Source organism: Poecilia reticulata, chromosome 16 (assembly GCF_904066995.2).
Source record: "Poecilia reticulata chromosome 16, P_reticulata-male-v2, whole genome shotgun sequence".
In the NCBI taxonomy this organism is placed as follows: Eukaryota; Metazoa; Chordata; class Actinopteri; order Cyprinodontiformes; family Poeciliidae; genus Poecilia; species Poecilia reticulata.
Window position 1 is genome coordinate 34,251,385 of NC_088845.1, and position 26,026 is coordinate 34,277,410.

Genomic DNA, 26,026 nt, shown 5'->3' on the forward strand with positions numbered 1-26,026 from the left:
TTGAGTTCATTTCACTCAAGTTTTCAATTCAACTTATCCCAAGTAAGTCCACAGACATTTAAAGAATTGCACTCATATTTCAGCAATCCAGATTTACTGTGATTCAGATTGGAAAAAAAAATACATCTCTTTGCCCTTAATGTAAATGTAATAGTTACTGGTGATAACAAGGTTCAGCAGTGCTCCTCCACTTCCTGGCTTTTCATTTTCCACCCATGCAGACATTTTGTATTCATATTGCCATGTTGTCAGAGTTTGTTAGAAGGTCAGCATGTTCATGAACTGTGGACATAAACTTTAATAATGATGCTGTTATCTTAAGTGTTTAAATTGTATATCATTGTCTAAAAACTTTGTGCTGCTCTCAGTCTGAGTTCACAGAGTGATGGTGAATCATGATGAGCAGATTATGAGTTCTAATCCACCCCAAACTTTTCTGTCTTTTCATATTGGGAGATCATATTTAGAGTTCCAAAGCAGCATTTCATTCCAGTCGACCAGGTCAGGCAGAAATGTCCCCCTGGTGGCCATAAGCCAATGCATCGTCAGAACCAACATGAACTTAAATTTTGGGGAAAATTACCAAAAGTGAAAGCAAGCCCGCAATTTAACCAGCATCCGGTGGAGGTTTTTTTGCATGTGTGAAGTTTGTTTATATAACAAACACAACAAGAAAGCAATATTAATTAGTTATTTGTAAATGCAGCCCAGCATGCATGTACGTACAATGATATATATGAAATAATCTAATTATCAAAAAAAATATACATCTTTTACAGTAACTCTATCAATTGGTGAAGCGTTATGTAGGTTAATTACAGACAGACTGGTGTTTTCAAGTCTTTTTTTGTTGGTTATGAGGATTTTCTGATTATGGCTAATAAAACCTGGAATATAAAAAAATTATGTCAAACCAAAAAAAAAAAAAATGTATGTATGTGAAAATGTATGTGAACTTACTGAAAAATATGATTCATTTCTGATTAAAGTTTATTTTCAAAAAGGTATTTTTAATCTGTCTCACCCTATGAGCATGTTTCTTTTAGAGGAAAAAAATATAATAACTCATGCAGATGTAATAACTGTCTCTAATTCAGATGAAACAAAATGCATCATCAGTCCAAGTCAGGCAAAGAGTAAAAACACAAAGGAAGACAGAACTAGAACGTGTTCCTGAGGATGAAACCCTGAAGCAGTTCTGTGTCAGCTTGTTGCTCGATGGCTCCAGCTGAATAGTTTTACATGTGCATGTTAACTTTATTTATTCTGCCTAACAGAACAAATAAAGCAACCACACAGCAGCAACACATTGCATGTAACCTCAACACAAAGACTGCTGCCGTCTTATCACTTATTCATCAGGCAGCGTCCCTGCAGACCATGAACTGGAAGAGTTCCAAAGTGGAGAAGCCATGCGTCTGCTGAGGAGCAGGGGCAGCGCTTCAGGAAGCTGTCTGCAGCAACGCAGCAATGCTGCGCAGCACTTAAACACAAGCCAGGCATGATTCCCTTGGAAGCGCAAACATGGCGTCCCAGCCGTCTGAGAGTCATTGACTGCCTCATCAAGCAGCTGACTATCACACTGGAGCTGAGGCAGAAATTGGAGAAATCAATCCAGGTCTGCAATGTCAGACCAGCTCAGGCCTGCTGGCTCAATAAGAATCAGGGAAAACTGAGACTGACACGATTTTTCTTATTTTCACACAAAATAGAAGAATTGAACTGTATGTATTATTACAAAACAACACACACACCAAGCAGCTTTTAGATTTGTTTTACCATCAGGAAAAATGAAAACGCAGCAAGAAAATATAAAAATTTATTTATAAAAAGTTTTGCCATTAGGATGAAGTGTTTGGTTTTTTTTTTTTGGCCACATCAATATTGGTTTGATCAACTAGATGTTTCCACTGCCGCAAACCATGAAAAGTAGTAGGAGGATTATGGCACAGCATGTTTGTTAATGACTCCTGATAAATTTTTTCATGTGTGATTTTAATTTTGTTTCTTATTTAACGGAAACAACACAATTGCTAAATTGTGTTTGCATTTTAGTTTAGCGGAATAATGACAATGTTTTGTGCACATTTGTAAGGGAAATACAGCTAATGTGAGAGGGAGAATATTCCAAAAAGATCCTGAGCTAATTGAATTGTTTGAAACACAGCAAACGGGGAAAACTCAGGCGTTCCCAGGAAACAAACTAATACAATATATTTCCATCTGAGTCCTGAGAGCAGAGCCAGTCTGGTTTGGTGTCTCACTTGGCAGGCCAAAGCAGTCCTGTGATGGTGACTGACCCAGGGGGATGTCTCTGAGATGAGAGCTGAATATATTACACACCATATGCACCAAGTTCCCACAGGATCCACAGGGAACTAAAAAAAATCAACCGCACTGCAGTCCTTCATGACAACATCTGGCCAATGAGACCTTGAAAAATCATTTCAGGCAAACACATCGCTACAGCCCAGCCTTGAAACGGGGCCAGGGATGGCACTCGCTCCCCAAAACCCTACGATTTCAACCTACCTCATCAAAGCCGCTGTCTTCCTTCTTGAAAGCTGCAAAGAGAAACAGAAAACACAAATTAGATGCTAACTGAGCTGGCAGCAGAATCAGCTTAAAAAGCCTAAAAAAAGTTTAAACACACATTAGCAAAACATCATATTCCCATGTGTCGTTCCTGAAAACAAAACTGACTGCTATATCACACGTGTATTATATCTGAAACCTGTTATCTACATTCAGGGTAAGAAATTAAACAAAAGCTTTGTTCCCTTTATGTGACATTAAATCATACAAAACATTTCCTGTTTTAGGTCCGTTAGAAATACTAACATTGCTTCTATTTCTGACAGCTGGAATAATGATTTTTATGTAATGAACGGATTCATGTATTATTTTAGAAGTTTATATACATTTCCTTGTGTTGATTTGAGTGAGTTGTGAAGAGATTTTGATAAACAGAGACAATACCCGTATGCCAAACATAATCCACCTCTTTCACTCCGCCAGTTCAAGCCGTTGTACTCTGACCAGGCCAGCCTGACCCAACACATCAACACAAGAACATGAGATTTTTGTTTCTAGTTGCCTTTATTCGCTAGTAGCTGGACAAGAAAGGGAAGATGTCCAGTAAACAGGGGACAGGATTCTAACCTGGATGTCTGTGTAGAGGACTCCAGCGTCTGAACATGCTGAACCACTGATCCACAAGACACCCATAACCAACATCTTTTGTCTGAATATGCATCGCGTCTTATCAACTCCAGAAGACCCCAGGAAACCCAAAATATAATGAAAAAGTGAAGATTAGGAGCCTAAAACAGAACAGAAAAGAAATGATTCTAGGAAAACAAACATTTGAAATAATTCCATAATAAATCAGAAAAGAACACCACTTAATCAAAATCTACACAGAAAATGGAGATACTTCTTTTTATAATAAAATTCCCCAAGCTAAATGAATCAGGACCCGAACTATAAAAACTAGTTATAAGAAAGGCCAACATCAAAAACAAAAAATCGGACCTGAAAAAAAAACAAACATAAAAAATCATAAGAACCATAAAAAAACCTAGAATTAAAAAATTTGGGAAAACTAAACCTGAACAGACGGAACCCCAACCAGTAAAACTGTAAACCAGGATGGAACTTAAAACCTTTACTGAGAACCAATTAGAACCAAACCAAACCACCTGCCCCCATGTTTCTACTCCCTCCCTCTCCCCCTGCCAACTCTTAACAAAACCCAAACTATTAACCTAACCCCACCAATTTTCTCTCAACCCCCCTCCCCCTCTTTTCTCTCTCCTTCTCCCCCCCACTTTAATTCCTCTCTTATTTCTTCGCGCCCCCCCCTCCCTATCCCCTATTCTGAACCTTCACCAATCCTTAACTCTTAACCTAACCACACCTTCCTTATTGCCTAACCCTAACATTCTCAACCCCCCCCTATTTTTTCCCCCACTATTTCCCACCCCCTTTTTTCCCCCCCACTCTCTCCCATATTCTTAAACCTTCACCATTTCTTAACTCTTAACCTAACCATACCCTTTTTCTGACCTAACCCTAACCCTCTCACCCACACACACAAAACTCAAAAAACCCAAAGAGTTTCACACTACATTCAATTATTCATCCATTCACATGTTGATGGTGGTAAGCTACTGGATATTAGCCACAGCTGCCCTGGGGGAGTCTGACAGAAGTGAGGCTGCCAGGATCCAGACCCACCAGGGCCTCTGACCAACACCAGCAGGCAGGGCGGGTGATGTGTCTTTCTTCCCCAAAGACACAACGACAGAGGTGGATGGAATTGAACGTAAACCCACTGATTATTTAGCTGCTGGCTAAAGAAAACCTGCTAGTGTTTCTGCTGTCCTCATGAGAAGTTAGCATATGAGTTGTATCTTCTGACTTCTATCCTCTTCATTTTAATTCGGTTGAATTAGAAGTCTCAAATCATATGCTAACTTCAGTGTGGTAATTTCCATCTGAAGCAGATGTGAGGTGATACTACAGCAGCTTTAGATAGTTTACCAGATTTCCATCAGCTCTGTAAGACATGGATGTAAATTAGCATCTTTAGCAAGATCTTTGATGAAGATTATTATTTGGCTTCTTTGTGCCATTCACATAGACTACCAATCATGGAAAAGGAAACATAATGAATTAGTTTTCTATAGAAGCTTCTATCTCTAAAATCTTCTAGACCAAATTTTCAATAAAAGCACAATTAAAAATGGTCATTATCATTTGGTCACTGGGAAAATATGAGTTTCCTTAAAAAATGTAATCGCTGAGGATACATGAATTTGTCCGATGCTGATAGGAGACAGAATGTGGTGAAGCTGCAGTTTGAGTAATCTGGTCCTGATCAATCCAGCTGTCTACAGCATTGGAACAATGGCTCCCATGGTGATATGTCTCCCTCTATCCTACAGAAAAAGGACAGAGTAGTGACTGACTGCTCACTGGAACCAAACCTCTCTTTCACTTTGAACAGCTCTTTTTGTTGCAGCCACCACAACACTGGCTCCAGGTGGCAACAGACTGGATCTGAAGTTGCACCAGCTCGTCCAGGCAAACCCCCCTAGCTTCCAGGATTCACACAGTGTGTGCCCATCTTTGGCATTTTACTCACAATACCCTCACTGCAAAACTTAAATATAATCTCCTGCCACAGAACCAGAAGCTACAGAAGCCAGAAAATGATACAGGATGATATTTATTTACAAAGAACGATGGCAGTTCTGGTACCAAATCATCAGGTCAGAATCGAGTTTCAATCACTCAATCAATCAGTCAAGTTTATTTACTTTTAAAATGGTTTACTCAAATATAAAAAGCTCAAATGTGTCCAATACATCAATTACTGAATGACATTTATAAAATGATGTTCTGTAATAATTAGTCATATACTGTAAGGATAAAACAGAACAGTTTGTGTTTCTTGACCACTGCTTCATCTCATCTTCATCTCATCATTACCGGACCATCGGTGGGTCTGCTCTACCTTAGATCAGTGGAACTCTGCATGTAAAGAACTATAAGGAATGAAGTTTTGTATTTTAAAATAAAATAAGAGTTCCTGCACTTCTTAGGGAGATTATTTGATTGAATAAATCGTCATGACAGGAACAGAAGATGAGCTCCACCTACTGTGACAATCCTCGCTTTGTGGTAAATGATCCACATTCAACAGAATCTAGATATCACAAAGCACTTTATGCAACCTTAAAATAAGCATTTCTTGCTGCTTTTTTTCAAATATTACAAATACGATTTATTTGTCCACTACAGTATAGCACGCTTTTCTTTGAAATCTTATATTTTGTTTTACAATTAATCCTTCTGTATTTATTTACAACTATCCATATGTTTGTAAAAACCAACATGCTTTCAGACTTTGGATTGCAGACTAACCTTAAATGTGAGTTATTTCGGCGTTATCATGGAGCTGCTACAGCCAATGGCCTTATTAACAGATAATGTTGGACTCCAGTGATCATTAGTGCAGAGGTGGTGATTCTCTCCACCTCAGTGCAGAGAATCACTGAGGTGGTTTTTCTTCAGATCCCCAGTTTGCCAGTTTAGCAGAAGCATGAGAGTTTGTACATCCTTATTCACATCTCAGCATCCTGAAGGTGGAGCCTCACTCTGATCCTGCGGTCACTGAGCAGCTGCTGGGGTTAGTAGCCTTGCTCAAGGGCACAATGCCGGCAGTAATGAGGGAAGAAAAATCTCTGTTAAATCTTCAATGTTCTGACTGATTACAGTGTGTTGGTATAATCTTCATCAAAGCTTTATTACTTATGTTTCCCAGCCAGATAGCTGAGTATCACAATCCATAAAATAAGGCCAGTGAATAAATGAGGTGTTGCTCTGAAACACAATCTGATTCAGTCTGTGAGTTTAGTAGCAGTGCTAACAATACCAGGTAGGTCTGAATAGATTTTTTTTTATAAATAAAATCTTCATTTTAAATTAATATTTGCTTTATAATAAAAGCTGTTTGATTATCTGAATCACTTAAGAATAAGTAATAGTGCATTCACACCGCTTTCATTGAACTCCAGTCAGTTTGCCTAGAAAGTCTGATTTGTTTGGGAAGGTGTGAATGTGGACCAGAGAAAGTGAACTCTGGTCCACCTACCAACCTCAGTCTCAGCTTGGACAAGTAAAATTCTGATGAGGTTTGAATGCTTATTTGAATGCCAAGAAGACTGGAGACTGCTTCAAAGGCAGGAAGTGGACTACAGCACAAGGCATTCTGGGTAAATACAACTAAAACAAACTTGCAAGTCTAGCGCTAGCAGGAGAAGTGGCCTCTGGTTTTCTGCTAAAGACAAAAGAGAATTCCTGCTAACTCTAAAATCTGACTCCATTACATTTTTGTTTACATTTCCTGAAGAAAGAAGTTGTGTTCAGTGCCTTCTTCACAGATTTTGTTCATTTGACACAGTGACGTGTGAAAGAGAACCACAGCAGCTGAATATGAACAAATGCTGTAAATTAGATCCACATCCGACCCGGGTCTGCTGGACTATCAGGGGTGAAAAAACACCCCCAAAAATCAAAAACAGAAGAAATCTGAAAATGCTTTTCCTCAACACTGCAACTCAAACACCTAAACTCTGTACACAACACCTCTCCTGGTGACCCAAAGCAGCACAACCAGACACTCAGATGACATTCAGCTGTTCCTGTGAGGGCCGGGGAGACTGATGCTCCCTGCCGGGAGAACAAGTACCATCAGCACTGGAGAGAATCAGAGGAACTGGTTTTATTTGTTAACTAAAGGTAAAGATGCAATAACATAGAAAAAAACTGCACCATCTGATATAATCTTAATATTAATGTGTGATATTTAGTCTATTACTATAGATGGGCTGGACTGCAGCTGGCCCAGAACCTCCTTTTGCCAGGATTCCAGCTGACAGCTCAGAAAGTGAGGTAAAGTCATCTCCCTGCCAGGGAACCTCCGAACATCCATGATGCTTAAAACAACATTCTCCCCTTTCCCTTCATTAAGTAGATGTGAGGCTGCTGCAGTTAAAACATCCACCTTGCATTCTGCTGTACGGAGCTTCGGTTCAGTGATCGGTACTGGCCGGTCCACTGGGACCAGTCGGATCAGCCATGCAACAAAGACATAAACAATATGGCTCACATTCTTTGTTAAAGCATCCGTGGAGAGTAGGAAGCGGCCGATCGATGCTCAGATGTGTTGATCTAGATGGGAGGAAACATAGCCAATAAGAGCCGTGCATCAGCACACAGGAAAAGTCAATGCCAATCTTTCTTTCTCTCGCAACATTGACCCCGACTCACTCCTGTTCATTTCTGATCTTAGAGGCTGTATACGTCCTCTAGGAAGACACAGTCTTATCTTTGTAAGGAAATATCAGATCTGATGTTCCTTCTTTCAGGATCCTTCAGGCTGCAGCGTTGATATTAAATGACCTCCAAGTTTGTCTCTGTCCTCCTCCCAGTTTAAGGAGAATGACTGCTGGCAGAGAGGAGAGACGAGTTTGAGGGCCCAGTGTGTGACTGCTTAAGAAAACACACAACAGACCAAGAACAAACAAGTTAAGAGCAAACCCTCATAAATATTGTACCAGCTCCTCCGTCAACTCAGCAAAATCAAGGAGAGGAAAAAAATAAAAACATTTGCTGCTCTTAATCTGCAGCATGTTCTGATTTATCCACAGAAACACCAGCCTTGTTCCAGTCACCAGGCAAACACGCCTTCAGTCCTGATCCATGGTAGTGGAGTCCCTTTGTTTCTGCCCCCCGTCTCCTTGTGCTTTACTGCCCAGCTTCCTCTCAATGCAGTTTTCTCTCACGTGAAGTAGTGACCTTTGCCCTTTTGGGCCCCTATGATTTGTTGAAGATCTGCTCCCTGTAGGCAAGACTTCTGCTATTTGCACATATGTCAATGAACAATGATGTATTATTTCAATCAATAAAACCCTGTGGGTTTAATGAAAGGTACGATTACTACCTACTTAAAGTTTATGTTCAAAAGTTACTTTACATCTGACAAAAGAGCCTCAGCATAATGGATATTCTAATTTATTGAATATTTAAAAATAATATCCTTATTACATCATCGTTTAAAGAAAAAAAAGTCTTCAGTCATGCAAACAAAAAAAACACAAAAAATGCTGAAGTAACTATGTTAGCCCTGTCTGGAGTGATGTAAGGAAGTTACAGAAAAATGCTAAAGACAAAGAAGAAAGACTGATGCATACACAAAAAATATGGCTGTAATATCAGTCTTGTTTTTGTTCATAATCTACAGAAAATTCCATCAAATCAAAACTGATCACAGAGAGGTGGATTGGGTTCATTTACTGTGGAAACTTTGCAAAGCAGCCATTCAAGAAAACAGAAAAACTGTAACAGGGTTGACAGCAAAACTCCAAATGTTCACCAACATTAACATTTTGGCCGGTGTCAGTATCTGATTTTAATGTTGCTGTTATGACTGATAACCCATATTACGTAAAGTGATATAGTATAAATATTTCATTGCCCTTTTGACACATTGAAAAAAAAGCAACCACTGCTGGCTTCAGCACTGGCTTCACTAAACTCCCAACAATCCTTTGCTGCAACACTATCAATGTCACAAAACCAACAAACAGCAACAAGATGGAAATAAATAGCGGTTGTTAATATCGGCCCAGTTTTATTTATCGAGCCAATACCGATATATCATGCATTCCCACTTCTTACATTACTGCATTGCTGTGTTTTCTTTGACTATGGTCAGTGCCACCTGGTAATGATCAGTTATGGGCATTCACTAACTGGAAAATGATTGGGTTTTTGAGTTTCCAACCAGCCGGTTATTCTGAGGTACCAAGCAAGCTGAAAATGATCCGACTTCAGACACCAGAAGGAGAGAAACCTTACTTCTTTTGTTTTTAGTGCATAAAAATGCTGAACAAAGCAAACAGCTTAAAGAACTGCATTTAGTAAAAGCAATGGAACTCCTGAAGAGCAACTGGAGGTTGTAGAACACTAGATTCAACATATTTTTACTATATTAAAAAGATCTGATTTTAATAATCTTGTAGTTTTCTGAACTACAACAATCAGAACATTGTTACATTAAATACACACAGCAGCTGTTTCTATTTGGATCTGTGAAAGAGTATGTCTATGAGGAGACGTGGATCTCCACTAATGTGTGAGAAAATCATTGACCCATTTAAAAAATGGAAGGTGGTTTAAAGAAGGATTGGAAGGGATTTGCATATTTCACCCCAAATTAAATCATTAAAGGAATTTCAAAGTGTCATAAGACAAACCCAACCTGATGTCCATTAGGGGTCCATTAGTCTGTTCTGCAACAAGAACCGCCTCCAATCAGCTACAAGAAAAGATCTACGGTAGTTTGACTTCTTTTAGTCTTTCAGTTTCTTACAATAGTTTAAAATAAGATATGGCTGTCAGTGAAAAAAAGAACACAGCAAAAACATGTAAACTGCAGAAAAACCAGAAATACTAACTTGTTTACTGTCGGCTCCCTGATCCTAAGCAATTCAGGGCTGAGATGATTAATGGGGACGAATCAATTATTGAACTAATTTAGTACATTTATATTCAAGCCAAAACTGTAGACATACATACATACATACATACATACATACATACATACACACACACACACACACACACACACACACACACACACACACACACACACACACACACACACACACACACACACACACATACATACATACATACATACATACATACATACATACATACATACATACATACATACATACATACATACATATAAATCTTTTAAAAAGATTTAAAAAAACCCTTCTTTATCTGTAAACGAGGCAGTTTTAGCTTCGACTGTTTCAAATTCTGTAAAAGAAAAAAAAAGGAAAAAAAGAGTCCCATTAAGCCCCTCTAGCTGTACAATAATTAATCTGTTGATCCAAAGTCATTTATTTCAAATGATCAATGAATAACACATTATTAAATTGTACCCAATAAAATGTTTATTTCATTATTTAAAACAGATATGGAGTTATTTGTTTATTTTCATCTTTTGGTTTAAGGCTTATTTGCAGAAGGAGCCCACTTTTTAAATTGATTAATTGAATAATCATCAGAATAATCCATAGAATAACTGATCACTAAAATAATTGTTAGTTTAATATATTATATTATATTACAATTGTGATGTTTTGACAAAACAAGCACTAAATACCAACAAATCAAAATTCTATCATTTTGAAAAGCAACAAATAAGGCAACCAGTTCATTAATAATATCAATAATAATAATTATTATTATTATAATAGAAGATTCAGACAGAATTGTTTTAATAACAAATGTTTAAATATAGTTTTTAAAAATGGTAGCTCAACCAATGTACCAAATAAATAACAAATAAATACATAATTATTCCAAATGTTTCATCTCTTTGAGTGAATATGAGATTTTTATTCTCCAATTTTAAAAAAGAGAATATCCTGGGTTCAGGTCCATTTTTCCGCTGTTCTGCTGTAAAATAATTCTTAAAAATCTTGAAACTCTCTTTCATAAATGACATCAACTGAAACTGTCATTTTTTTCGGGTTTGTCAACAGAATCTAAGTCCAACAATCTGAAGGATTTTATTTGCGTTTCTAGTGACAGAAAGAAACATATTCTTGTTGGAAAGAAGTTTTAAAAAAAAAAAAAAAAAGCTATTTCAATGTCTCTGGATACACTGAACCTGCAACTATCTTTATTACGTTTATTATTACTGATGAATGAAGTGACATTAAGCATGAGCAACAGCCTGGGCTCAGACCTGCTGGTTTACTGCAGAACCAGACTGGATGATCACTTTCTCACATGTAATGAGACAATGTGGCTTTTCTGTTCCCCAAAGCGACTCCCGGAAGTGGGTTAAACAGATTAGAGTAAAACGTAAAATCTGAATAAAGTCATGGGGATCTTTAGAGCGTTTCTCGGACTACAAACCATGGAGACTGTGTTAAAAGCTGAGAGCAGAGATTCCCTCTGCTGTTGCTTCTGGAGGCATTTCACAACCAACTCTGGTTCTGGCCCAAAAGTGCTGATGGAAAAACCAGTGGAGGGGGGAAAAGTCCCGTTACTCACCGATACTTCTGAAACTCTCCGACAAAGTTCTCCTCAACTTTTTCATCTTGCCTATCTTCTCAGCGGGCTGGGAGGCCGGCATCAGGTCGCACATTTCGGGACCAAGGCAGCAGGGCGGCTGCCGTTTGGAGCGGGGAACCGGTTGCTGATGTTCGGCTGTGCAAAAGCAGCTGCGGCGCGATGCGGAGCTCTGCAACACGGAGCCTTAGCGGCTCGGAACCTCTCATCAACTAGTGAGGCTGAGGCTTTTCTTTTCTCAAATATACAACTACATTTCTAAGAAGAAGAAAAAGAGACAAAGAGAAAAAGTCTCCAGAGTCTGGAGGCTCCGAAGCGCTTGTTCTGGGTTGAGCTCCTGGAAAAGCCTCTGCTCCAGATTTCACTTCTCTCCCTTCTCTCTGGGTCCCAGTCGCTGCCAGCTTCGCCGCAATCTAGATGTCTTTTTTGGGAGGGGGAGTGGGGGGGGGGGCTCTCTCTCTCTCTCTCTCTCTCTCTCTCTCTCTCTCTCTCTCTCTCTCTCTCTCTCTCTCTTTCCAGGACCCCGCCCTGGATGTGGGGATTGGAGGAGTCCCGCGAAGATGCGGACCTCGGTTCGTCCCGGGGACCGCCCGTCAGAGAGCGGCGCCGCCCCGTAATGTGTTGCAGGAGGAGGACCGGTCCAGGTTACTGCCCTTTGGACCGGGTCATTTTACACACAGTCTAACACATCCCAGCTTGTTTTTATTGCTTCTTAAGATTATTCTGCAGTTTCTCCTCTGTCCACCGCTGCTGAAGCAGATCATGCCCACAATAACATCATGTTGCCCTGTCAGGACTTCCAGTGGAGTGGATGGATTAAAAAGAGCGGAGCGAGAAGTCCAGAGCCCGCAGTCCAGAGCCCGCAGTCCAGAGCCCGCAGTCCAGAGCCCGCATCAAATCATGTAAAGCTGAAGCCCAGTGCAGGAGTTCCTGTCATGTCTTTGTGTGTGTGTCATCTCTAATCTGATCATAGTGTGTGTGTGTGTGTGTGTGGGTGTGTGTGTGTGTGTGTGTGTGTGTGTGTGTGTGTGTGTGTGCGTGCGTGCGTGCGTGCGTGTGTGCGTGTGCGTGTGTGTGTGCGTGCGTGTGTGTGTGTGTGTGTGTGTGTGTGTGTGTGTGTGTGTGTGGGTGTGTGTGTGTGCTGCAGTCACCACGGCAGCGGTGCAGCTCAGCTGGATGTGCATCCCATGTCTCAGTGAAAGCATGTGAGGAATGCAGGCGGCTTTTTAATGACTTCCACTGCAGCTTGTGGAGAATGGAGACAAATGCGTCGCTTTATTAGCCTGAATTGCTCCTTTATTAGTTGTGTGGCTGTTAATGAGGGGACTACAGGATGTACAGTAACAGCTCAGCTGCATTCTGAAACATAATGAAGGTCCAACTCTATGCCTTTGTTGGTGTCTCTTTATCATTGTAGTTTGTGGTTAGTTAAGTCAGTCTTAAGTAAATATGTCGAGGTCCCATGGCTACAATCAGTCTGAATGATGAGTTCTCCAGTTGTTGAGGTGATGTTTGAGCCAATATGCAATTAGTTTTTCTTCCAGACTTATTGCATTATGAACAAACATCTCTTTCTTTGGCCATGTGTATTCATGTTCCAGAAGCTTGCAAACCTCAGTGGTGCTGCTACGTTTTGTTGCCAGGTTGTCTCCTGGCAACCCTTCCAACTCACTTCAGTTCAGTTCTGTTTACTTGTATAGTGCCTATTTACAACAAAATGTCATTTGGAGGCCTTTACAAGACAGTCAGCTCAATTCAGTCACAGATACGTTCCATTTTATCCTAATTATCAAACAGTGCTGTAATGAGAACACCAGGCAGGAAATAATGCACAGGAATCGTTCAACTTTATACAAAATATTTATTTATTTATAGGCTACTACTTAAAATCTTTTAAAGAGGAACCACAAAAAACGGACATCCAAGACTAACAGGAAAGAAACCCCACACATGCAGACCACTGCAACTCAGAGGGACAGCTGCACAGACACAACCGGGCCCTCTGACCAGTGATGACCACCCCACCAGGGTAAGATGGGTGAAGTGTCCTGACCAAAGAGACGACAGAGACAAACAGAAACACGGTTCAAACGAGAAACCCATTGGTTACTAGATGAACTCCTACCACCATCACCACTATTGCCCCATGATTACCAGATTATCAGACTGGTCCCATAAAAACATTCAACTGATACAAAAAAAAGAGTTCATGACATTTTAAAAAAGACGCTTAGCTGCTGACAAGAACCCCCGACCTGTGGGGGTCTGGATACAGGAAACCCCCGTTTTTGGATGAACACAACACACCCCTGGCTTAAGGACACTCTCTTAAAGACATAAGCACTCCAGTTACACTGTGGCTTGAAATGTGACTCCAACTGTATAACACACCTTGATCAGATCTAGAACATGTAACCCCCAGTCCCTAACTGTCTTTAACAAGCAGCCAGCCTCTCCTTTCATAGGAACAGCTCCCCATCAACCACACATCAACCAAGGGGGACACATCAGGTCCTGGCTTCAGGACGCTCTCTTAAAGACAGAAGCACTCCGTGGTACACTATGGTTCGAACTGTGACTCCAACTGTATAACACACGATCTCTCCCTTCTTGGTTCTGGGTCGGGGGTTTTAGTGGTCTGCTGAGGCCGGTGGGCTGATGCTTCTGTGTTCTACTGCAGACCTACCTCCATCCCAGGCTTTTAACCATCCGGTGGGGAAACCTGCCGTTTGTCTGCCAGGAGCTGAGGCCGAGCTCACAAAGTCACACAATATAAATGGCTGAACAACAAACAAATACAAGTTTCATTAATGCTGTCTGGATTTAAGGGAGCAGTATCATGTCTTTTTCAAGCACACATTAGCATTTTATAGAATAATCAACTACCTATGTTACTTTTAGTTGTTATAAAAATGTCATATCTTCCAAATATGACGAGAAATTTGACATTGAAATTTAACGCCTTGGAATTGTTTCCTCTTTGAAAATTCCTTCTTTCTGAAACTGAACCAAGTATTAGTACCTTTGTCAGTGTTCAGGTGCAAAATCCTGCTGGAAAATCCTCTAGTCTTCAGTCCTCCCTGTGAAACCGTCATTCTGTTGGGCTCCCCTTGATTTTGTTATAATGCAGACATTACATAATATGTAGACGCTAAAAATATTTTAAGAATTTGTTAATGTTCTAATTTTCCAAAGAATAAAAGCTTAACATATTACACTATGTCTTATAAATCTATTTGATGAGTTTATATTTCTAAATGTAAATTATAAGCAATATTGCACTTTTCCACAATATGGAAATTTTCAGAGCTGTACCTGGAATCAGCCATGATAACTGAAACGTGAATCAATAGAGATTTTTCATCTCACTGCAAGCTTTAGAATTCATGCCAACATTTTTCAGACGCAGATTTGATCTGGATGATGCTAATGAATGTACTGAGAAGTGGCAGTAGAAGGTTAGCAGTGTCAGACTTCTACTGTGCTAACTAGTCACAAAAAGAAAAAAAAAACTCAAAACACTTATTTTTTACACAACCTTTCTTTATGTGAACACGCCAATGATGATAATTGTGTAATTTATAAATTTCCTTCACATACAAAGTGCAAAAAGACTAATGTGAAAGTAGGATATGTAAAAAGAGAAAACATTTCTGAACACATGAAATTAGGAAAAAATTTAAAAACAGGCTTCACATTCATCCAAGATTAAACAGAATCCTCCCAGACCCAGTCAGTCAGTCAGTCAGTCAGTCAGTCAGTCAGTCAGTCAGTCAGTCAGTCAGTCAGTCAGTCAGTCAGTCAGTCAGTCAGTCAGTCAGTCAGTCAGTCAGTCAGTCAGTCAGTCAGCCAGCCAGCCAGCCAGCCAGCCAGCCAGCCAGCCAGCCAGCCAGCCAGCCAGCCAGCCAGCCAGTCAGCCAGCCAGCCAGCCAGCCAGCCAGGTTTGTGATTAACAAGAGGAAGTGGAGGCTGGGCCTGGATCTGGGGGAGTGTGTCCAGCTGTGGTCTGCAGAGTTAGCATCAGGAGACAAAAGGCAGAGATTTAAGTGAAAAGTGAAAACATGAGAGCAGCTCAGTCCTCCAGCTCAGCTGCTTCACTCGTTCTCAAACTTGCTGTATGGGTGGTCCGAGTCCCCCATGAGGCCTGCACAGAGACAGCAGAACAACACCAGAGGTCAAGTCAGGTCAACTTCTGATACATGCTCCTACCTCATCTCTGAGGAAGCCTTCATCAGTGTAGACACAGGGAATGGAGTTTTACTGGACACAGCTCTGCTGGACTACAGCCATAAATATATTATTACAATATTTAACTGTTTTATCAGGTTAAATTATTACTACTAGAACTGATCCTTTGGATCTCAGACATTTTAGGTTTAATATGGAACAGCAGTCATCAAACAATGTATTTTTGTAAGTGGACCAGTAATGGTGCACTCCACACTTTTCAGATTGTAAACCGCTTGGGAAAAAATTGCTGTACACCTGAAACCTTCATAATTTTCCAATACTTTGTCAAAAAAAGGAGTAAATAAAACATATTGAAGCTTGTGACTGTCATATGACCAAGCTGAGCCACTTTACACACACACACACGCACGCACGCGCACACACACACACGCATACACACACTCACACACCCAGATATGCATACACACACGCTGGTACAAACCTACGTTCTGCATCAATCTGACAATCCTTGTAATAATCTGTACAAATTGAGGCTGAACTGTTAGGACACAGGAACTGTCCTCCTCTCCAGACTGACTTCTAAGTGATGAAGGCAGGAGGCCAAACAGCCTGGACATCAGTCACTCTCCTGTCTTAGTGCACACACAGACACCCAGCTCTCACTGAGGACCAGCATTTTTACACCCATCTAATTTAAACGGATCAATATATTGATCTGATGTATATAATTCATGTGTTCTCATCTTTTAACTGTATTTAGGTTACACAGAGCCTTTTCTAATGAATACACACTCAAATGTAATTTCCTATTGTGCATAATCACCACAGATTCTATATGATTACAAATACATGCACATGTTTAGAGGGGCCCAAAGAGACCGTCCCGTTCCCAGCCGCCAGGGAGACCCATCGTTATCATCTGTTATATTTCAAAATTCCTGGTTGCTTTGGATCACACCATAGTTTCAAAATGGACTCACTACAGAGACAGCAGCTTCAGGAATCTCAGACTCTAACCCAACATTTTGGTGGGGGCAGAATAAAGGCAAATATCAATAATACTGAGCAAATGTAGTTAGTAAACTGGAAACTTTTGAATTTGAGTAAAGCTACAAAAAAAGTCTAAAAAATTTTATCTCCAAGTTTTCTGGCATTTAACAATTAGAAAAGATTTTGGTCATTTGAACTACGCTAAAACAAGTAATATTTGGTCTGATTTACCTTCAGACGTCATAAAGAAAAATTGTGTTTGTGTCTCTATATTCAGTGTATGTAAATGTCTGGTTTCATCTGTGGCTACTAATGACAGAGCTCTCTGTTCTTTGTTAGTGGGGAAATGTGAAACATTAAAACATTAATACGTACCATACTTTCTCCGGATCTCATCGTGTCTTGACTGTCTCTCCACTTTCCTGTAGGAGACAACCAAAGAAGACAGAAAGGTCATCCTGATTGTCAGGACAGACTCAACCAATCATGTCTGACTAAAATATAAACTGGTCTGTTCTGCATCTGTTTGTACTGGCTGGGCTATAGCCTGGAGGAATAAACTGCTGCCACATCTGCACACTCAGTAAAGGATTGAAATAATGTTTTCTAGAAACTTGGTGCATTAACAGGCAGACAGATAGACCGACTTGTACGGAAGTGAGCCCTGGTACTTCTGCCACATAAACATGGCTTCCTTCAACAAGCTGGAAGTGAAAGCAGAGGTAGAGGGAAGAACACGATAAAGGTCGGATCCAGACCTCAGCTGCAGTTTGTGAAACTCAGAAGTTCCTTCCTTATGCTAAAGGCTGATAGTCTTACAGGTTTGCAGTCTCAGGATGATCAATGGTTAACAGTTAACACAAATTCTCTAGAAAAATGGGTCAAAACAGCCCTGATTGTTGGAAGTATTTCATATAAAATGAAGTTTATAAAAGTGAACTCTGTTTGGGATTCATTTCAATTCAGTTCAGAAATATTTTCTTTTCATCCCAAAGGGAAACTAAATGCTCCCACCATGAGTGGTGTAATACCAGAGTTTGCAATTTACCTATACATTGATTAAAGAAAGTCAAACCTGCCTGGCATGTGCATCAGTTTTCAGTCCTGAACCTCCCATTTTCTCCTCCACAGGTTTGCTTTTAGTTATCTGAACCAAACTGAAGCAGCTTCCTGAGGTCGTCAATGTTTTTCTAACAGCTGCTGTGGTTTTAGAAAAGGGATGGAAGGAAACTGAACAACATCGAGAACAACCTCAAGCTTCCTCAGTTTCTTCAGTCAGAGGCTTCTTTGGTGCAACTGTAATACAGACTGTTACAGGAGAGTCTTCCTAGCCACAGTCAGCAGCATCTAGGACTCTCTGAAGAAACTTGCCTGAGTTACAATAATTTTTAATTTCCCTCTGGGATTAATAAAGTTTTTCTCAAGTGAAGTGAAGTTAAACTTCAAACAGGAAGAGGAGCAGACTGGAGCTGGACCAGACACACATCTGAGGTGGCCTGGTGTTCCACCCATCTCTGGACTTTAGTTTTAGACTATTTTTTATTACAGAAACTGAATTTCAATGAGAACGTATCTGAAGGTTCGGCCAGGCCACTTTAGCTTTGAAGTAAATTTGACAGAAGGAAGTAATAGTGAGTTGATCAGCAGCATCAGAGTTCTGCATGGAAGTGGCTGCAGCTTGAGGGAGTCCAGGAAGCAGCAGTGTGTTAGAAGTCCTTCAGAGCATGACCTCCATCTCCACAGGTCATCCAGAGATGAGATCTTCTTATTACAGCACTGTCTCTTTAAAGACCAGGCTCTGATCCACAACAGAGATGTTGGTCTCCCAGGGCAACAAAATTTTAATAATTAGTTGCTGTGGGCAGATCTACCAAGACTTGAGTTGTTGAGAAGTATGATAGTTTTTTGCTCTTGTTCTTGCAGTCCAGAGTGGAACTAACTCTTCTGTTTCTCAGAGTCTGCTCTAACAGAGGACAGCCCTTGACAGGAAGTAGTCCTCTAGTTCTGAGCACATGACCAGCAGCTGCTGCTGACACTAAACAATCCAACTGGAGGAACATTGAACTCCTCTGGGGCTGGTAGGAGCCAGACACCAGCTGCTGGTTTCTGAACATAGAACATAGAAGATGATGCTGGGTCTACATGTGAACTGAACACGACTAAAGCTCCACATTGTTTTTAAAGCTTAAATATGAAAAAAAAAAACAAGTGTGAAGCTCTCAGTTTTACCTGGAGCTGGTTGGAATAATATTGTGCTGACAAACACACCCTTATTGAGATTCATCAGCTCCTTAAACTCTCTGCTCTGCAACTGGAAACCTTTTAGTCACGTAAGGTAGCAGTTGTAACCCACATAATACTTCTACAATAACGACTTTGTGTTTGAAGATATTCTTGGGAATTCAAAACTTATTCCATAAACAAAAATGAGGGAGGGAGGGAAAGAGACCACACTAAGCTCTCTGTAAGTTCTGAACTGAGACATCATTAAAGTTTCTGTTGAAAAGCACTGATCTGACCCAGCATCAGTACTGACAGGACCAGGACAGCCGTCACATGAAGCCTGTTCTGATGTGCTCCGGATGTTTCTACGGAGGCCTGGAGGGAAGTTCTTACCGTTCCTCAGCGCGCTGTCTGATCTCCTCTCTCCTCCTGGCAAATCTCTCCTCTTCTCTGTCAGGCCTTCACATGAAAGAAACATGAGAATCCCTGCACATCACAGCTCAATAAATAACAAAAAGCTTTCAGTTTACTGGAGCTATATGGGTAGTTTCACTCACTTTATTCTAATGTGAAACAATAAGGAGGTTCCAAACTTCATTATTACATCATTACAGATGCTGAACACATTGAAATATAAAAGTAAAATCTAAGTGAAGCAGAAGTGAGACAGTGGAGTTCCAGGAAGGTTTGATTCCCACCAACAGTTCTGTCAGTGACTAACAGGCCAGCAGACGGCTGACTGACTGATGGGATGGTTTTATTTTCACTGCAGCACAATGACTGAACACCACACACAAATTTAAAAGCCCCATTTGGTTTAGTTCCTGCAGATTCATGAATGCCTCAACCTTGTGAGACTGAATGTAGGAGCTTCTTTGTTGTCACGACACCAAAACATTAATCTCCATCCTGAATCCATGAAAAATACCTGTCTTTGATGCTCATTTTTGGGGAGTTGAGAGGAAGGACAGGCAGAAAGTAATTTCTAGCAGAAATTGGAAAAATATAGTTAATTACTGTATCATCATATTCTGTTTCCTTAATTAAAGCAACGAGAAAGTAGCAAACAATCCAGCAGCGTCTGCAAAAAAAACCATGTAAGCATGTTTAGCACAGGAGCAGAGAAGAAGATAGTAGTATTTGGGGCAAAGTGTTCGAAACTGACCCACAGCCTCACATGGTAGACAGTAAAACTGCATCAATGAGCTGGTGTTGGTGAATCATCAATCAGAAACTTCAAAAAACAACCACACAGATATTCATCTTTATGAAATGATCCACATTTAAATACCTACATGATCCTATTATAAGATCTTTAGATTGTTCTGGTGTGATAATGTCTTCACTATCCTGCTAAATCAAAACATATGGGCTTGAAATGACAATCTCTTTCCGTTGAAATAATTGTATAAATAATGTGTGGTTGGGTTAGTTTATTGAGACTAACCTTTAATTATTTATTATATCTCCAGCTAAAATCTCAAGCTTGTTTTACGTGCTGAAAAAACAAGAAACATCACAAGTTGGTCTTGTTGAAGTGACCAGTCTGCTTGTTCTGTTGATGTTTTGATACAATAACGCTTGAATCTTGACCTTTTGTGCTATTACAGTATGATGCAGTCATGTGACCTCACCTTGAGTTTCGGCTCCTGCAGCAGCAGCAGCAGCAGCAGATGCTGATGCTGATCAGGATGGTTCCGGCCACCACTGCCAGGGCGATGATCAGCGCTTCAAAGTTCACTGAAACACAAACACAAATAAGCTAGCACAAAACATTTTCCTGTTCAAAAGCTCCTGAAGGTTCAGCAAGAGATTAAACATCCTGCAGCACACTCAACACGTTTGGCTCCAGCTCCACCTGCTGGTTTATCCACAACACCGCAGGTTTTTCCCACTAAAGTGAAACTCTAAGTTTCAGTTTCCAATGAAACGCAGAGTTCAGAAGGGCCTCTGATCAGGTGGAGACTATAATTACTTCATATTGTCCCCAGACCCCGCAGCCTAACCAGTAGCTGAACACAAGACTACAGGAAACACAAAGTCAACATTAGACTGAAACAAATCGCGCCATTGTGGAGTGTCATGGTTCACATTAAGTCCTAAAAGTGAGTCAGAAATAAACAAGTTTAAATATGAAATATTTTTGAAGTGTATAATAAAAGCTATACTAATATAACCACTAGATAAGGAAGTAGTGATAAAATAATGAACAAGTCTGGCAGAGTCTAAAGTCAATTTCACAAAATATCAGTTGCTGTGTGTCTGAAAACACGGACGGAGACCCAGTTGGTGGGGTGTGAATCACACACATCAGTTCTCGTCTTGAACAGAAGTGTGAAGTCAGAACAGATCATTGGACTTCAGTAGCAGTCATGCTAGAAAACAATTTGGCTACATAGTCCTCATGCAGCCAACTTGCAGACACACCTGTGTTTAATCTAACGTCTCTGTTAGTCAGGAAGATAAATCTGCGCTAACTCAAGCTTAACCTTATGGAAACATACTGATAGCATTTATTCCAGTCACAAGTGACCTCCCACAATGACTCTGAAAAACTCTGAAAAAAAATGATAAAAAACCAACTGAAGTTTTATGAATAACAAATGGAAGGTTTATCTATTTTTTAGATTGTTTAATGATTACATTTGATTTACACAATAGGATGACAGTAAATTTATTTAGACCTATTTTTCTTGCTAATAAGCTGGTTACCATGTCCAAAGATCAACATCCCATATAAGGAAATGTAGACATCTTTTTGTAAAAGTTTCATGTTTTTTTTTAATACTAAAATAAAAATAGGAATAAAATGGGTGCACTTTAAAAATGACAACAGATTTTCTGTCATATATATTGATACAAAATTGGGAGACGTTTTTTTTTTTTCAAAAGCTCGGGTAATATTTGTGGCTCTAAATGTCTTACTTAGATGGACTGAGGGAAAACATGTCTGTGTGTTGGAAAGGTTCTAAACACTTAACTGATGACGTTTCTCTCTTCAGTTCAGTGAACACGGGGAACCCCCAATCTGCACTAGGTTTCAACTATAAAGCAGCTGGGTTGGACTTTTTAAAACAAATAAAGAGGAAGCATGTAGACTGCAGTTAGGGGAAGATATAGAGCCAACAGATATGTCAGAGATGGTGAAACAATTCACAGTTAGAGGAAGAGAAAGTTCTGACTGAAACATGTCACTCAACTGCTGAGGCCTGGAAACAAAAACAAAGAAGGGAAACCTTGAATTTGCCTTGTTTTAAACAGGCATGTCTATTTTTGGGGTTTTGCTTCGTTTAAATCATAGCAATAAGTAATTCCACCTTAAATTTAATCAAACTATAAGAGAAACTTCCTCTTCCCCGAGAAGGCAGTCTGAGTTTCTCTGAAAGTCAAAAGCAAACAGAGAGCGCAACAAGACCAACTCACACCAGCACACCCCCCACCGGGCCTGGGACAGCGGGCACAGCGATGCTGGGGGCAACAGCCAGGTCACGGGGTAATCTGTGCAGTTGTTGGTGGCAAAACACCAGAGACACTGTGGAACAACATGAAAACATCAGACCCATAAGTTTCATTTATTACAGTTCACTCACTGTCTACTGAGTTATGTTAAAACAATAAGGACCTGTTAACCAGCAGGAGGTTATTCTGGGTTATTATGGTTTGATCAGAGCTCTTTATTTACATAATTAGAGTCAAATACCCACTAAAAAATAAAAACAATAGAAAAATAAAGTAACAGAATTACATTTTAAGTACATACTAATCTCTATTATCCATCAAACATAGAAGAAATAATCTTCTATGTAGGCCTGTCACGATAACACATTTTGCTGGACGATTGTCTAAAGAAATTATTGCGATAAATGATAATATTGTTTCAAGACCTTTTGACACTGATTTAATGGAAATGACTAATACATGCGATTTCCTGATATTTATTTTCAAAATAACACGTAACACTGGAACTGATAAACTAAATAAACAAAACTACCAAAATCAAAAATAAAAAGGATTCTCAGTCTCCATTAACAAAAAACGTACTTGAATAAAAACTAAGCAACATAAAGCCAAAGTGGAAATAAATACTGCATTCAACCAAGAGTGCAGATTATGAAGTCTGTATTGCCCTTCAGTAATCTCTAGATTTAAATAGAGAAAACCGGCACATCCGACTACCTAATGCAAAAGTTCACACTACACCATTTTTTACCCCTATTTTCCCCTTATGACAACCTGAGATCTTGGCCGATCTAACCGATCATCCTGCAGTGTGTGGTGGGTTACGGTAGATTGTCGTGGCCGCTCCGATCTAAATCGGGGGTTTTCCCCGACTGGGAGCTTAACGCTGAATGTGACAGGTAGCCAATCCGAAAGCGCGGATTCTCCTCCTGCTTTCTGAGGGGAAATTACGGAGGGGAATCCCAAACAGCTGACACGGCGCAACCGGAGATGATATGTGGAAACAACATTTATATTTATTTAACGTTTCGTGCAAAAAATATAGAAATGACAAGGGGAGGAGCTGGAGCCAAATTGCTACTGCAGTTGATGAACCCCGCAGGTTTTCAGCTGTTCTTCGTTAACGTAACATAAATAGGTTATAATTATTTTCATTCAGCTAGGACTTTACGCTGACTCTATAGCCAAATGCATCACAGGTAGATTCGAGTAAAGCATTGATTAATGCCTGATTTTAAAATTAGTTAACTGGACTTGCTGCCGTTATTTTGTGCCCATGTGGCTGGACACCACACGGCACTACGAACCCGATCGAACCGTTATACCTAGGATTTCTGTCGGCTAATGTGTCTCTCAGGGTTTGAAAATGGGCCGGCAACTCGTATAATGTGCGCTGGACATTAGACTAAGGAAATGAGGAAGGGAGGGTCAGTGGAGAGCACCAGAGCTGAGCCCTTTTCATTCAGCGTCATCAACAGAAAGAAAAAAAGGCAGGAAGAGACGATAAAGACGATAATTAAAATGATCGATAGGTTTTTTTTATAGTCCGATTAATTGATTTATCGTTTATCGCGACAGGCCTACTCAATGTTATCTTCTATAAGAATAAGAGAAAAAGTCAGATACACCAGAGACAAGTGGAACATGACACACCAGAGTGGTGCAAACTCTTCATAAGGAAATGTTACTATGACAACAAGCTGATTATTTGGCTAAGCAAAGACTAAGACATAAACAGAAAACTACATGTTTTATTGAATTATTGTAAGAAAAAAAATCAGCATCATTATTGGTGGTGAAAACCCAAACTTTCAATAAATCTAGAAAACATATTTAAAATATTTCATGCTATCGAAACCATTAAGGATAAGATATTATTTTAAGAGAAAGATCAAAGGTCAGTAAAACCATCATTTATGACAGAAGTGGAAAAATTATGCAGGCAAAGGTCTGGATTTACAGCAGCAATAAAATCTTTTGACCCACCTTAGCGTGAGGAACGCAGCTGTCACAGTTCTTGTTGATGGAACATGCTGAAAAGAGATGAAAAATAAACCTGACGAGAAAAATGTCATTTACAGCAAATATTCAGTGTGAATGCTCAAAAGTGAAGGGATAAGCTGAAATGTGATTTAAAAAAAGCCAAAAAGAAGAAATACATTTATGTTAAAACAATAAAAAACAATAAAATTAAAACAGTAAATTGCAATTTACATTGCTAACATAGTATTAATCTAATCAAAAGAAATAATTCGAACTGCAGTACAGAAGAATACATCTGACAAAGACTTTGACCCAGTTGGTTCTATATTGGCATGAACTGATTTTATTAACAAGGTTAATTATTATGATTCCTTTATCTTAATAAGCTGAATTGATCTTTTCCGTGACCTTTATAGCTCCAGAAGTGGAAGTATTATAAATTCATAAACACAGTTATTGGAAAATCCCACAATGTGGGACAGAGAACAGATTTCGCCACATCTATAGGCAGCATCAGTAAGAAGAATGCGTCAGAAAAACGCAGTATTTCATCAAAAAATGACTTTCACAAAGAAATACTACTATTTAGTTACAACCCGGAGTGAAGAGTGTGAAGTAATCCTTCAAAGACCACAAGGTCACTGAATCACCTGAAAGCTTCTGGAAGAAAAACAGCAAGCAATAGAGCTAAAACACAAAACGAAGTTTTAGGCCAAACAAAAGAAAGCCTTTTTGAGGTCAGAAACAGACTACCAATGTGTACACACACGCACGCGCACACACCATTCAGCTATGGCGTAGCTTCAAAATCCAGCTAAATATCTAAAGTTCATTTGCTCTGAAACGTCAGCAAACTGAAGTTAAGCTTTCATAAACATGCAATAAAAATTCAGCACGTAAAAGTTAACTTTAGAAAGAAAAAGTCGAAGCTTACGGGGTGGTGGCGGTGCAGTTGTTTGGCATTTGCCCTGGCTAGCAAAGCTAACAAGCAGCAGCCCAACAACAGACAACACAGAAAAGGTCATAGTAGCTCTGCCCGGTAGTAACATGGACATAATGAACGGAATAACCAGACGACTGGGCACTTGATTATCCGCTGGTTGACAGTGAACGACTGTGGCTAGTCTCTACCGTTTCTGTTTACTTGGACTACGTCACTTCCTGAATTGACGACACTGACGTTAGCTTCCGAATCTGGGCGAGAGCAAAGGGACCGCTTTTCAGCATTACACCTAATCCATATGTAAAATACACTGATGCTACTTTCAAGATAGTTCATTTGGTTTGGTAAACACCTTTGTATATAAAGATTGATTCGTTTTTAGATCCATCCTGAAAACTTGCAAGACTGACTAGTCAGAGCTAGATTTATTTAACACAACTTACACACTGTTCGGGTTTCTATGACCTTGTTTAAATGTTGTTTGATACAAAATACATATAAATAACAATTATTGTGTTTCTAAAATAGCTGTCTGGATTGGAAGTTGTGCTTTTAGAAAGTTCTGTAAAA

General features: G+C 39.8%; 2 protein-coding genes across 2 annotated transcripts in view; both read right to left on the reverse strand.

The window, feature by feature from the left end:
• The window catches only part of cdk14 (cyclin dependent kinase 14), a 173,594-nt gene extending 161,522 nt beyond the window's left edge, over positions 1 to 12,072 (reverse strand). The window contains exons 1-2 of the mRNA XM_008411053.3: positions 11,650 to 12,072; positions 2,533 to 2,564 (exon numbers count right to left, since the gene is read on the reverse strand). Of these exons, the coding sequence (XP_008409275.1) occupies positions 2,533 to 2,564; positions 11,650 to 11,743 (126 nt within the window). The 5' untranslated portion in view covers positions 11,744 to 12,072. The remainder of the gene's footprint in view (positions 1 to 2,532; positions 2,565 to 11,649) is intronic.
• A 3,117-nt stretch (positions 12,073 to 15,189) lies between these two features.
• On the reverse strand, positions 15,190 to 25,681 carry LOC103465866 (pituitary tumor-transforming gene 1 protein-interacting protein). The gene is made up of 7 exons (XM_008411052.3): positions 25,448 to 25,681; positions 24,517 to 24,563; positions 22,495 to 22,603; positions 20,706 to 20,811; positions 19,465 to 19,530; positions 17,224 to 17,270; positions 15,190 to 15,811 (listed from the first exon to the last, which is right to left on the reverse strand). The coding sequence occupies exons 1-7, from the start codon at positions 25,566 to 25,568 to the stop codon at positions 15,762 to 15,764; spliced, it is 546 nt and encodes a 181-aa protein (XP_008409274.1). The 5' UTR covers positions 25,569 to 25,681; the 3' UTR covers positions 15,190 to 15,761.
• Between the last annotated feature and the right edge of the window lie 345 nt (positions 25,682 to 26,026).

Coding starts and splice junctions, on each gene's coding strand:
- LOC103465866 (XM_008411052.3), bottom strand. CDS start 25,568: ATGTCCATGTTACTACCGGGCAGAGCTACTATGACCTTTTCTGTGTTG. Junction 24,564..25,447: donor AACTGCACCGCCACCACCCC/GTAAGCTTCGAC, acceptor ATCTCTTTTCAG/CATGTTCCATCAACAAGAAC. Junction 15,812..17,223: donor TGAGATCCGGAGAAAGTATG/GTACGTATTAAT, acceptor GTCTCTGTGCAG/GCCTCATGGGGGACTCGGAC.